Source organism: Rhinolophus sinicus, linkage group LG11 (genome assembly GCF_036562045.2).
Source record: "Rhinolophus sinicus isolate RSC01 linkage group LG11, ASM3656204v1, whole genome shotgun sequence".
Lineage (NCBI taxonomy): Eukaryota > Metazoa > Chordata > Mammalia > Chiroptera > Rhinolophidae > Rhinolophus > Rhinolophus sinicus.
Window position 1 is genome coordinate 5,259,950 of NC_133760.1, and position 13,821 is coordinate 5,273,770.

Genomic DNA, 13,821 nt, shown 5'->3' on the forward strand with positions numbered 1-13,821 from the left:
CGAACTACTGCTTGAGCAACGTTGACCAAAGTATCCACTGGTATACATTTTTTTGGCACCCCTGGTATATATAATAAAAATGTGTTGCTAGATGGATAGAGAGACAGACAGCTAGACAGATGTGTAATGAAGAGAGCCCAGGAAAATATGTTAATTGCAGAATCGAGGTGGTGGGTCATGGGGTTTACTATATAATTCTTCCAATTTTGTTATATGCTTGAAAAATCTTCATAATGTCAGGGAAAATAAAGCCATAGTGCTCCGCACTTAAGATTTGTGCGTTTTACTATATGGAAGTTATGTAAAATTTTTCAAAGTCCAAGGTATACGGTTAAGTGGGGAAAAAAGTTGCTAATCAATAAATCAAGTCAGCTTTTATTTACTTTAAAAAATGTGCCTGCTGGGGGCGGCCAGATGGCTCAGTTGGTTAGACCGCGAACTTTTAACAACGAGGTTGCCGGGTGGATCCCCTAATAGGCCAGTGAACTGCGCCCTCCACAGCTGGATTGAAAACAACAGCTTGAGCTTGGAGCTCAGCCGCCAGTGGGCGGCTAGTTGGGTCAGTGGTTAGAGCAGGTTGCTCATAACATCAAGGTCACTGGCTGAAGTCCCACATGGGCCAGTGAGCTGCACCCTCCACAACTAGATTGAAAACGACTTGACTTGGAGCTGATGGGTCCTGGAAAAACACACTGTTCCCCAGTATTCCCCAATTTAAAAAAAATGTGCCTGCTGATATTGGTATGTAAATCTAAGCTAGAAAACCAAAAGGACAGAATAGAGTGTCTCAGAAATGCTTGTGGCCCAATGATCAGTGGATTTGTTGAAAAATGCAGTTACTTGGGCTTCATCTCAGGCCTTTGGAATCAGAATCTCTGAGGGTGGTGCCCAGGAATCTGCATTTTAACTAAGTTTTCTGATGCTTGTTAATGATTGAGAAGCTTAATGGGGACAAGGGGCGGGAAGGGGCAGGTGGAGACACGAACACTGAATTATTTTTATGCTTTTTCAATAGTAGTGGGGCTATGGGCAATTTTTATTTGTGTGTGTGTGCTTCAGTGTTTTCCAAATAAAACACTAAGAGTTGGGTCCTCTTCTCGAGATCCCACTTAATATGGGACGCAAGGCATTTGTCTGACCCTTTCTCCCTTCCCCCGCCCCTTCACCAACACCCAGCCCATCTCTTCGCTTGCCCAAGAAAACCCTTGTGGTAAATGAGTCTCAGAAAAGTGAAGTGAAAGTTACAAGTAAAAGTGATAGTAGTTAAAGGATGGGGCAGGGGCACAGAAGACCCCCACCCCCACCACGACCACCGAAGTTAGGAGTGAGGCGCGATAATGACACTTTGCAACCCTCGAAAAATACTACCCCCTTCCCCCCCCCCTCGCCCCGCCACCCCGCCACGGATGTCATCCACTGAAAGACTTCAGGTCCTGGTCACCTCCAAAACCAGGAGGTGGGCGGTGCACAGGGTGGAGTCTCAGGGGAAGAAACGAAGCTGCAGGACGCCTGGGGCCACACACAGGTCCCCAGAAATGTTTCTGTCACCTCTGCTGTTGCTGCTGCCGCTGCTGACGGTGGAGCCCGCCGGGGCCACGCTTATACGGTACTGGGGACCCCCACCACCCCTTAACCTGGGATAGACTCTCCCCTTCTTGCCCTTCAAGTCTGGGGCGCCCCAGCTCAGTGACTCCCAAGCCTGGTGCCCCAGGACTGCTATCTCTTGGGTTCCGGCATCTCCATACTGGGTTCTCACCCCTGAGGGCTCCACTCTGATATCTCCTAGGACCCCAGCCTTTTTAGTCCAAGATCCTCCAGCCCCAAGACCCTTCACTGGGGACCCATCTCCCTCCTCTCGGTATGTGTTTTTGGGAGGACCGTGTGGATCCCACCCAGAGCTCTGATGATCTGGTACTGGGGGCTCCAGACATGTGACCCCCCCACACACATACACAGAGGTTGGAGACCTAGGTCTATAATAGTTAAACTAAGACTCCCTCAGATTTGCATCTTCCAAACTGTTTAGGTCTCAAGAAGTCCAGTTTGGGGAACCTCAATGACCCCCCCATCTGGCCTCTGTTCTTCCCCCTAATCTCTCCCTTCCTCTCCTCTCCTCTCCACACCCTCTGGAACTCTCCATGGGGGAAAGGGGCACACTCTTCCAGGAAACCTTTTCCCCACTTCACATTCCTGGGGCTCTCAAAGACTGGGGGGGGGGGGGGGAGGAGCAAAGATGTGAGTGGGAGGCAGGGCTCCAAGCAGTGACTACAGGCTGGTAGGAAAGTGTTACTGCACATGATGTCTGCTGCCTGGTGTTTGAACAGAATAGATCACGGCCATTTCCCAAGTCAGTGCAAAGAGCAGTGATTTTCTTTGTCGCCCTCAGACCAACATCTGCAGGACCAGGGAACTTGTTAGAAATGTACGTTCACAGGCTCCCTCCCAGACCTACTCAATCAGAAGCTAAGCCTCCTGAATTTTAACTAGCTCTCTAGGTCAGGGGTTGGCAAACACTCAGTCTTGGGTGAAATCCAGCCTGACACCTGTTTTTGCAACTAAAATTGAATGGAACAAACCCAGCCATGCTTATTCATTTACATGTTGTCTATGGCTACTTTCACAGGAGGTTGACAGAGTTGAGCAGCTGCATGAGAGACAGACTGCCTGAAAAGCCTTTACAAAAAAGTTTGCCATCACCCCTGCTCTAGGTGATCTGCTTCATGCTAAAGTTTCAGAACCACTGACAGAGAGTTACTTTCTCTTTTTTAGTGGTTGAATGGAATCCATTCTATACATGTTCTACAGCAGAGCCAAACTGTACCCATGCAGGACATTAGGTGGTCTTCAGTTTTCAAAATTAGACACGTATCTTTGCATGCTTGTCCCATGATTTCTGAAATTGAGTTGGGTTAAAAGGTGTGTACAATTTTAAGGCCCATGATACACATAGTTACCAAACTGTCCTCCAGAAAGTTTCTACAAGTCTACACCTCCCAGCTAATAGTGAGTATTCAAAGTTTTTTGCCAATCTGCAGGGTTTCTCACTCTTGGCATTTGTATTTTGTTAATTACTATTGAGGTGATCCTCCTTCCATGTGTTTAGAAGCTGCTTATACTTCTTTCCCAAATTACTTGCTTATGTCCTTTGCCCATTTTCCTACTGAATGTCAAGAACTGTGAAGTTAGCCTGCCACAGTTTCGTGGCAGTTAGAAGACACAAGACTCCCAGGTCAGAGACAAAAGATAGTTTGCTACTTCCAGCAATTAGTAGTAGCCAGACTATTACCATTTGTGTCATTTTTCTGAACCCTCAGTTCCCATAGGGTGAAATGAAGAGGGCTGCGCAATAGCTACACATGCAGTGAGGTCATTACAGGAGAGGAACTGTAAGCTTAGGGAACTTGAATCTTTTATAATGGATCATAAACCTGCCTGCCCTTTGGCCCGGGGTGGGGGGACACTATCTCTCAGGGCTGTTCACTAAACGAAATCCTTGACAAGACCATCTGGACAAAGGCAGTCAATGTCTCTGCAGAAATGCAAGAGACCCATGGAGAATTGTCTCCCGACACTGTTATTGTCTTATTCTTATTTATCTGTAGAAGCTCTTTGTACATAAGAGATATTAACTCTGACATACAGCTAGTAATTGTTTCCCCTAGCTTTATTTTTTTTGAGGTTTAAAATTTGAGAGTCACACTCATCAATATTCCCCCCATGATTTCTCATCTTGGTATCATGCTTAGAAAAGGCTTCCTCTTCTCAGAGGTATTTAAACACTTCATTTCCTTCCAGTGCTCTTACAATTTTATTTTCACATTAAGTCATGAATATATCTGGAATGTATTTTATTGTAGTGAAATTAGGATATGGTGCTTACATTTCCCCCCCAATGGTGGGAGAAATATTCTCCAAAATCATGAAGTGAAGCATGCAAGGGTTTTTGCAAAGGCTGGTTTTATGTTAGGGTCTTTAGAAAACGTTGTGAGTGTCCATTCCCTGGGAATGGCTCATTTTATGTTCTTTGGAATATCTCTTATTGAAAGGTTTTGGGGAAAGTCTGTTTTGGATGGTTTGCTCTTGTACAGTCTTGGGGAAATTTGTCATCATGGCGTTTAGTAGCGTTTCCTGGGAGCTTGTTATTGTAGGGTTTCCTGTAATGACTGTTATTGCACGTAGGGCCATGAAGATATTTGCTTTGTCATTCCATTCTATTTGGGAAAGTCTGATAGTGTCTCCAGAAGGGTAGCTTCCCAGCTGTCAGTATCTTCCTCCCCACAGGATCCCTCTTCGCCGAGTCTACACTGGACACAGGACCCTGAACCCACTGAGGGCATGGGGGACCCCACCCCCTGGAGGCAAGCCCACCTTTGTGCCTCTCTCCACTTTCATGAATGTGAGTCACAGCCCCACAGCCTCCACCCTCCTGCCCTCAAGTCAAGCTCTTCATTTACATACACTCTCTCTATTTTGTTTTGTTTTTATTTTGCCATCAGGTCCAATATTATGGGGAAATAGGGCTGGGGACGCCCCCACAAAACTTCTCTGTCGTCTTTGATACTGGTTCCTCCAATCTCTGGGTCCCGTCCAAGAGATGCTACTTCCTCAGTCTGCCCTGCTGTGAGCTCTCATGTGGGAGAATAAGGCTGAATTGGGGGTGGAGGAAGAAGGGAGGCTGGGCCTCAGTTTCCCAAGGGATTTTGAGGCACCCTTCTCTTCTGACATGTCCTCACAGGGGAGACTCAGCTCCCCTAATGACACCTTCCTGACCTTATGACCTAGGGTTCCACCACCGCTTCAACCCCAAAGTTTCTAGTTCCTTCAAGCCCAATGGGACTAAGTTTGCTATTCAATATGGAACTGGGCGGCTAAGCGGCATCCTGAGTGAGGACAAGCTGACTGTGAGTAACCTTCGGCCCCAGGAAGGCTTGACCCTGGGAGAACCCCAACGTCTAAGATAATCTGGTTTAGGGAGGGGCCTGAGGAGGTGGAATTTCCTGGGCAAGTGGGTGGGGCTTCTTAAGTGGGGAGGAGGGGCTTCATGGGTAAAGAGGCAGGGCTTCCGACACAGAGGCGGGGTTTCCCAAGCTTGGAGGCAGGCTTCCTAGGTAAAGGGGTGGGCTTCAGTGGGGAGGCAAAGCTTCCTAGGCACTTGGAGTAGTTTCCACATGTCCCCAGACCTGGGACTCATGCCTTGGTTGGGGAGTTCTCAGGGACATGTAGGAAGTGTCCTTCCAGAAGTAACTTGCCCCATTTGAATCTTCCCCTAGATTGGAGGACTCACGGGTGCATCAGTGACTTTTGGGGAGGCTCTGTGGGAGCCCAGCCTGGTCTTCATTTTTGCTCACTTCGATGGGATATTGGGCCTTGGTTTTCCCATTCTGGCTGTGGAAGAAGTTCGGCCCCCACTGGATGCACTGGTTGACCAGGGTCTACTGGATAAACCTGTCTTCTCCTTCTATCTCAACAGGTAATTGGGGAGGGTCTACCTTCCTATGACTCCTAGCCCCAAGGGGGAAGTTCTGCCTGCCTTCAGGAAGCCCCAATAAAGGAAGTTCCACCCTCCATTCAGGAAGTCACTGAGCTACTCTCCAGTTAGGAAGTCATCCACCCAACACAGGAAGTTCACCTTTCCAATATAAGAAACACCTGAAGCCTATTCAGAAGTCCCATTCACTAAGCAACATCTTTAAGATGTACTAAACTCAACATCAGTTAAAATGCTCCATGTTTCCAACTCAAACCAGGAAATTCAATGCCCTATCCAATCAAATACTCAATTTAAGAACCCCCTCTTCACATAAAGAAAGCCCAAATTCCATTTTAGAACGCACACAAGAAGTCAAGAATTGCCCATTTTAATCCAAGAAGTCCCACTTTCCTTTTAGGAAGCTCAACCTTATGCTCAGAAAGTCCCAGCACCTTCCAGGAAGTCTCCACCTCCCCTCCCAGAGGTCCATTCCCCACAAACAGAAAATCCTATGCCCATTCAGTTATTCTGATGTCTAACCTATGCAGGAAGTCCCACCCCGTTTCCATCACTCTCAGCCAAGTCAGGAAGTCTATTGCCTCTGAATCTCAAGACATGTAATTCAAAATGTCTCCCCATCCACCAGGAAGTCACCCCACTTCCATACTATCACACGTTCCAGAGCCAATTCAGGAACCACAGTGCTCCACTTAAAAATCTCCCCCAGGGGCCGGCCCGGTGGCTCAGGTGGTTAGAGCTCCGTGCTCCTAACTCCGAAGGCTGCCGGTTCAATTCCCACATGAACCAGTGGGCTCTCAACCACAAGGTTGCCAGTTCGATTCTTCGAGTCCCGCAAGGGATGGTGGGCAGTGCCCCCAGCAAATAAGATTGAACACACACGGCACCTTGAGTTGAGCTGCGGCTGAGCTCCCGAATGACTCAGTTGGTTGGAGCGCATCTTCTCAATCACAAGGTTTCCAGTTCGACTCCCGCAAGGGATGGTGGGCAGCGCCCCCTGCAACTAAAATTGAACATGGTACCTTGTGCTGAGCTGCCGCTGAGCTCCCGGATGGCTTAGTTTGTTGGAGCGTGGGCTCTCAACCACAAGGTTGCCGCCGGTTCAACTCCGGCAGGGGATGGTGGGCTGCACCCCCTGCAACTAGTAATGGCAACTGGACCTGGAGCTGGGCTGCGCCCTCCACAACTAAGATTGAAAGGACAACAACTTGACTTGGAAAGAAGTCCTGGAAATACGCACTGTTCCCCAATAAAGTCCTGTTCCCCTTCCCCAATAAAATCTAAAAAAAAAAAAATATATCCCCCAGGAGAAGTTCTAACTTCCACAGCCAAATCAGGAAGTCCCACCCCCACTCCAGAAAGTCCTCAAGACCCTAAACTCCTAATCCTGCCAGGAAAGCCTCATTTCTTTACTTCTTGCCTTGCTTCCAGTCCCAACATCTGTGTCCTGCCTGCATCTCACTACTCCATCTAGAACACAGAAACCACTGCACTGGCAGGAAGTCCCTTCCTTGGTCACTCCTGGGCTGGCAGGGGAAACTCTGGTGACACTGACAGCACTCTATCTCTGCAGGGACCCTGAAGTGGTTGATGGAGGAGAGCTGATTCTGGGTGGCTCAGACCCAGCACACTACATCCCACCCCTCACCTACGTGCCAGTCACCGTCCCTGCCTACTGGCAGGTCCACATGGAACGGTGAGGGACCCAGCCTCCTAGTTCTGGGAGGAGTGGGCTGGAGATTGACCTCCAGCGTTTTCTCAGGGGAAGGGAACTGGGGATCTGGACTCTTGGCTCTAATGACCATCCCATTCCACTTCACAGCGTAAAGGTGGGCACAGGGCTGACTCTTTGTGCTCAGGGCTGTGCTGCCATTCTGGACACAGGCACAACTCTCATCACGGGACCCACTGAGGAGATCCAGGCCCTGCAGGCAGCCATTGGGGCATTCCCCCTGCTGCTGGGGGAGGTGAGGACCTGGTGTCTGGTGGGTGTGGGCTGGGCAGGCTGATTGGGATTTGATGGTAGACACCGAGCAGGATGCTGGGGCCCGAGGGTGGGAATCAGGTGGCCAGGAGGTATCCCAGGGCACAAGGTACTGTACCTTGTGAGTGACAGGCGGGGGGGCGGGCAAGTGGAAGGAAGCAAGGACACCTCCCAAGTGTCTAGTCTAAATGACTCAGTGGATGGGAGGAGATGATGACGCAGGTTTATTCAGGACTGGATGGGAGTTAGGCTGAGACCTGGGGATGTCTGGGGAGGCGTGGGAGAAGCTCAGACATCATATTTAGGGGCTGTCAGCCCTTAAGACAGTAATCACAGCCATGGAGGAGGGGAGCCCTCCCTGGGAGAGAGGAGGTCCCAGGAACAGCTTTGGGGAACACCCACATGGACTGAAACTGGAGACAGGGCAGGAACAGCCAGAGGCAGAGAGGAGCACCTGGAGAGTGTAGGCTCACAGAAGCCACACAAGCGTATTTCAAGCATGGAGTGGGGTGCAGTGCAGTGTAAGAGCTGCCCACCCACTTCTACCTCAGGAGGTCCTGCAGTGTCCAGGCAGGGGCAAGGTCCTTCTGGATCTGAATTTCTGCTACTCCATCATGGCGCACTTTGGCACTTGGAAGGGTGGAGAAAACTCAGTTCCTGAGGTTCCAAGTCAAGTGTCTAGGACATATATGTAGCCTTGTAGGAGCCAAGGAAACCAGGCAGAGCATAGTGGTTATGGGCATGGGTTACTCAGGTTAGAATCCGGGTCTGCTATTTACTGGCTGTGTTGTCTTGGACAAGTCACTTAAGTTTCCTTGGCCTCAAAATAGGGTGACTGACACTCACCTCTTAGGTACGTTGTGAGGACTGAAACAATTAATTCACTTAAGGTGCTTGGAACAATGCTTTGATGCCTGTTGTTGCTGTTACCTCTCCTGTCAACTGATATACACTCATTCAACCTTGTTCTCACCATTCCTTTCTTTCCAAACAAGGTCATTAATACTGGTTTTTAAAGAAGATAAACTTCTTGGGCTATGAATAATAGCCTTATATTATTAGGTTGGTGCAAAAGTAATTGTGGTTTTCGCAATTATTTTTAACCTTTTAAACCGCAATTACTTTTGCATCAACCTAATATATTGTTAGGTACTTGGGAGTGGTGGGAGTTGAGGGAAACTGGAGAGCACATGCCTCATTAATCTAAAAAGCGCAGCTCTCAACTACTCAGTTCCAGCCAAGTATTGTCATGTAAGGAAAGCCAGGTTTGTTGGAGAAACCTGAAAACATTATTTGAAAGCTCTTGTTTGTAAATAATAATAGCACCATGTGTCAGGCATTCTTCTAAGCTAATTATTTCTCACACAACATTCCTATGAGGTATTATTATCATCTATATTTTCAGATTGGAAATGAAGGCACACAGAGGTTAAGTAACTTTGTAAGGTTGCACAGCAGCAAACGCCACAGGATACAACCAGTACCACCATGATATACAGTTGGTAACTAATTTTTAAAACATTTTAGACACAGTGTAAGACAAATTAAATACACCTGTGGGTGTACAATTAGAGGAAAAGAGCGTTTGTTCAAATGGGAGCCTAGGGTAAGTGGCAACAGTTATATAGCATGAAGGAGGAGATGGTAAGGCTAGAGAAGGCAGCAGGGCCTGACCACATAAGGCTCTGAATACGTAACTGCCCAGTATATGTATGGAACTGGGCAGCCACGGAAGGAATGTGAGCAGAGCAGGAATCCCTCATCTCCACTTGTTCCTTTTCTGCCTCAGTATTTCTTCCAGTGCTCGATAATCACAACGCTTCCCCCAGTCTCCTTCAACCTTGGAGGCGCCTGGTTTAACCTGACGGCCCAGGACTATGTCATCCAGGTAGGTAGCCGTAACAATGACGTCAGAGTGACGCGGTAAGTTGGGTTTGAGAGGGTGGAGCTAGGAGTGAGACCTCACAAGGACCGAGTAGCAGCAACAGAAACATTTCGTGTACCCCGGGTAGTGGGCGGGCCGAAGCTTTGGCTCCCAGAGAAGAGGCGGGGTCGGTGGGCGTGACACCCAGAGGCCTGGCATGTCACTTTGCAGATTTCTCGGGGTGGCGTCCGCCTCTGCTTGTCCGGCTTCAAGGCCCTGGATATACCTCCACCCGAAGGGCCCTTCTGGATTCTCGGCGATGTCTTCTTGCGTAGCTATGTGGCGGTCTTCGACCGCGGGAACATAAAAGAAGGTGCCCGAGTGGGGCTGGCGCGCACTCGTTCTCGCGGAGCTGGACACTGAGGTGGTCCACGCAGGCGCAGTTTTCTGATTGACGCCTTGGTTAGACGCCTGCGCACCGGATGGTAACTGAGGCCCCTCTACTCAGTAAAAATTCACTATTTCCATTTAACCTACCTGGGCCGATTTTTTTTTAAAACGCGTGATTTTTGGAAAAAAAATGTCAGGCACCTGGAGTTAAGGAAAGGAAGGAGAAAGGTACCGTTCCTTTCTTCCAGGGCTCACACTGGTGCGAGGGTCTTATACCACATATCCCATGAACACCCTCGTCTGTATTTCCTCTCATCAAAGGCGCCAGGCACCGTGGAGCATCACGGTCATTGTAGTTCAGGTCGTGTTTACGGCCTGCCGGGGGCGGGCGCAGCCACAACATGCGTGGGAGGCGACAGGTCGCGACGGCAGCGACAGGTGGCAGTTGGGGGTGGCTGAAATCGTAAAGGGTTTTCCATCCCTTGTTCTAAGGGGAGGGGATACCATTCCCGTAGACTTCATCTGTTCCTCCTCTCTCCTCTTGGGATTCCGGGACCCCTGGGTGCGCCATAAAGGCGGGGCCTGAAGCCCCCGGTTTGGGGGGAGCTGTGCTGTCCCTCCTCCGACGATGATGTCACTCGCCCCTCCGCAGCCTTTTGCTGCCCAGAGCAGCCGGGGTTGGGTCACCCCTCCCCCTATCGCCAGCCCGGGATTCCCCCATCCCCGCCCCGTCTCGACGTGGGGTGAGTACAGGGGAGGGGGAGAAGGCTCAGGGTCTGGGGGCGGTAAAACAGCCCAAATCCCAATTTTGGAGGCGGGGGGTGAGGGAGAGAGATTACAGCGGAGAGATTCCCCTCAATAATGATTTTTGGGGGCCGAGGTATTTGGAGGGTCTCGGGGGATCAAGGATCGTAGGCAGAGTCCCTACACGTTCAGCTTTAGTGTCCGGGAGACTCTCTTTGCTGGATTTGGAACTGCTAGGAATGTAGCGGAGGAACAAGAGCCTAGAATTCAGGAAAGAAAAGACCCCGGGTTGGGGAATGGGGAAGGGAGAGTTAGGAGGGGGAGCGGAGGATGACGAGGTGGTAGCTGGGACTTTCAGGAATTTTGTGCTTGAGGACCTGGAAAAGGACAGATTGCGAAAGAGGGATGGGGTAAGGATCTGAAGACGTGGACAGACATTGGCTTCTCCCTCCTGGTGTCTTTTGGCAAAAATCGAGTCTACTTCCCCGTTTAAAGGGTTGGGTGTCCTGTAACCCGAGCCCTCATTATGCCTCCAGAGGCCACCCCCGGTACACCCCCCCCCCCACCCGCGCCACAAGGGTAGAGAATTCAAGTTCATAAATCCACCACATACCTTGGTGGGGCCTGGGAAGAGCCATGAGGGAGTGACGACATCCAATTTCCCAGGGCCTGATGAAGTCTGGACCACCCTGCTACTCCTTGCTTCCAGCCTCCTTCCGCCTCCCATTGTCTCTAATCCCAGATTTCATCCCTTATTCTCCCCTATCCAGCCCTGCTCACCCTTCCTGCCCCCCAGCCCGCACTTTCTCCTACACCTTCTGACCTCTGCAAAAACGCTCATTTGGTAACTTTATCTCGTGCCTGGATGCTGCTGTCAAAAGCAGAAAAGAATAGTTGGGCTGGGGAGGGGGCTAAGGGAGGATGGCTGACTTGGGTCCTTTCCCTAGCCCCTACTCCCTGCTCCTAATGTCTACCCAACCCTTGCTCCAGCTTCCATCCCCGACTTGCCCAGAGCCTCACTCAACTCAAGCCCAGTCCCTCACCTCAGGATTCACGACTTCTGCTTGGGGGTACACCAGAATTCAGGCAGACAGGAGTTGGAAGCCCCGATGTCTTTTCTCTTCTCTCCTGGGTCCTATCGGGGGCTTGAGGACTGCCCGAGGATACTGGATCAAAGGCAGTGGGAAGCCCGGGGCCTGCGGGGTGAGGGAAACTACGTCCGTAGTCCGCAGGACAGGCCCCACTTCTGCAACTCTGCAGTGACGCAGCCTGGAGCCTTGGCCAGGATGGGGGATTCAGGGGAGTGATGGGTGATGGTGGGAGGGGGGAGCCTGAGAGAAAGGGACAGAGATCCAGACACAGGGACAGACCAATGGACAGCGGGACAGAATCTCAAAGAAGACCGACAGAGACCCAGAAAGAGGGGGACAGAGACTCAAAAGGCGGTGAAAGAGACGGTGTGGGGGGGAAACAAAGACCCGTGGAACGGGCAAAGAGAAAGAGAAAGGGCAGAAAGAGGAAAGGCAGTGACGGGGGAGAGGAGGGAAGAGACAGAAGAGGGGGGAAGACACAGGGAGGGAGGAGACAGAGACCCAGATGAACGGGCAGAGATTCAGAGAAAGAGGGAACAAAGCCTGGGGGGTGGGGAGTATAGGACAGACACGCAAAGAGGAGCGACAGAGACCTGGAGGGTACTGAGACCCAGGGAGAGGGGGACAGAGGCCCAGAAAGAGTAGGAAATCAAAAAGGTAGAGACCAAGAGAAAGAGACTGGGGTGGGAGGACCCAGACATGGTCGGGGGGGGGGGGAATACTGAGGCTTACAAGATGGGGCAAAGACTCAGGAGGGTGACAGATTCGGAGAACAAAGGCACAGCGACCCAGAGGGAGGGTGGAGACTTAGAAAAGGGCCAGTCTCAGAGGAGTCAGGGCAGAGACGGAAGGACAAATATTCAGAAAAAGGGGAGAAAAAGAGACACCAAGAGACACAGAGACGGGAGCAGGGGTGGATGGGAAGGCGATATGAACCAGCCGCCGCACCTGCAGAGGGAGGCAGCGGGCCAGGGACTGAGCAGCGGGAAAAAGACCGCAGCCCCTGACCCGCCCCCTCGGCTCCCACAGGTACCGCCTCCTCCCGCCGCAGCCGCTAGCCCCGCCTCGGCCCCTGCCGCCCGGCGTCTGGGCCCGCCTACGGGGCGGGGCAAGAACGCCCCAGGGCAGTCCGCCTAGCTCTGGCCCCGCCCCTCTATTAGCCCTGCCCTACTCTCCATCTCTCCCTCCCACCAAGATTGACATCTAGCCCCGCCCTATTTCCTATTGGCCCCGCCTATTGCTTCAGCCTAGACTGTGCTTCCTGGCGCTTTGGTTTTTCCCCTCTGCCTTCCTTAGGGCTCCCTCTTCGCCAGTTCTCAACATATCCTTTTGTTCTCCTGTCTGCAGTCCGCCGTTATCTAGACCTCGTTCCCTTTCCCTCATCAGTTGGAAGTTCTCGCCACGCCCTCTTAAGTCCCGACTGACACTTAGAACTCTCCCCGGGGTCTCTGGTCCCCAGGACTCTTCATTCTAGGTCCCGTCCTCCCCCCCGCAGCCCCGTCCAACCTGGTAGCTTTGTACTCTTTGCAGGTCTCACCATTCCCTTAGCACTCCCATCTACCTTCTTTACCCTTTCTTATCCCTGCCCCGCCCCCGCCTAGCTTGGTTGCTTTCAAGTCCCTTAAAACCCCGCTCCTCCCTTAATTTCGCCTTCCCATAGCCCATTCAAGACTTTTCTACCATTCGTAGACCCCACCCACTTTCCTCAGTCCCGCCCCATCCAACCTGACACTTATTTTCCCGGTCCAGCCCCGTGTCATCAGCCTAAGCTTGCAGCCCTGGCCTCGCTCCTTCACTACCTCGCCCCCTCCCGTAATCCTACCCAGACGCTCTCAGGTTTCCAGGATTCGCTCCTCTCAGACCCTTCTCACTGGGTCTCAGTCCCTGTACCCCTTGCTCTGTTCCCTTTCAGTCTAGCCTACTGCCATTTCGCGTGAAAGTACTCTCTACTCTCCATTTTCAGTACCCGCCCTCGTTCAGTCCCGCCCTCACTCTCCCAGCCCAATCAAGGCTGTTTCTACTTTTTTCGACCCCGCCTCTTCTTAAGATCCGCCCTGCCCTGTCCGAGCAATGGTAGGAGCCCAATCCCACCATCTCCATCTGTCCTTCCGCACCAGGTTCTACTTGTCTGTTCTTTAGGTCCGTCCCACATTGTAGCCCCGCCCATCGCTCCGCTCCTCACGGCCTTTTTAAATAGCTTGAACTTGTCCGTTTTCTCTGCCCGGCACCCTCTTTTTTTCAGTTTAATCAGATTTCTTTC

General features: G+C 51.2%; 1 protein-coding gene and 1 long non-coding RNA gene across 2 annotated transcripts; one reads left to right on the forward strand and one right to left on the reverse strand.

Moving 5' to 3' along the window:
- The first annotated feature begins 1,322 nt into the window (after positions 1-1,322).
- On the forward strand, positions 1,323-9,868 carry NAPSA (napsin A aspartic peptidase). The gene is made up of 9 exons (XM_019741477.2): positions 1,323-1,606; positions 4,282-4,396; positions 4,497-4,620; positions 4,783-4,901; positions 5,271-5,470; positions 7,062-7,184; positions 7,311-7,455; positions 9,262-9,360; positions 9,568-9,868. Exons 1-9 carry the CDS (start codon positions 1,338-1,340, stop codon positions 9,757-9,759), a joined length of 1,386 nt encoding a protein of 461 aa, XP_019597036.2. The 5' UTR covers positions 1,323-1,337; the 3' UTR covers positions 9,760-9,868.
- LOC141567606 (uncharacterized) lies at positions 8,849-13,777 on the reverse strand. Its single transcript, XR_012490398.1, has 3 exons — positions 13,676-13,777; positions 11,514-12,509; positions 8,849-10,847 (listed from the first exon to the last, which is right to left on the reverse strand). It is a non-coding gene; the product is annotated as an uncharacterized LOC141567606 (long non-coding RNA).
- Positions 13,778-13,821: the final 44 nt, after the last annotated feature.

What these genes read in the sequence shown, in the direction of transcription:
- NAPSA (XM_019741477.2), top strand. Translation starts at nt 1,338, where the DNA reads ATGACACTTTGCAACCCTCGAAAAATACTACCCCCTTCCCCCCCCCCT. An exon ending in GCCGGGGCCACGCTTATACG is followed by an intron (nt 1,607 to 4,281) that starts GTACTGGGGACC and finishes TCCTCCCCACAG; the next exon opens with GATCCCTCTTCGCCGAGTCT. An exon ending in TGAGTGAGGACAAGCTGACT is followed by an intron (nt 4,902 to 5,270) that starts GTGAGTAACCTT and finishes ATCTTCCCCTAG; the next exon opens with ATTGGAGGACTCACGGGTGC.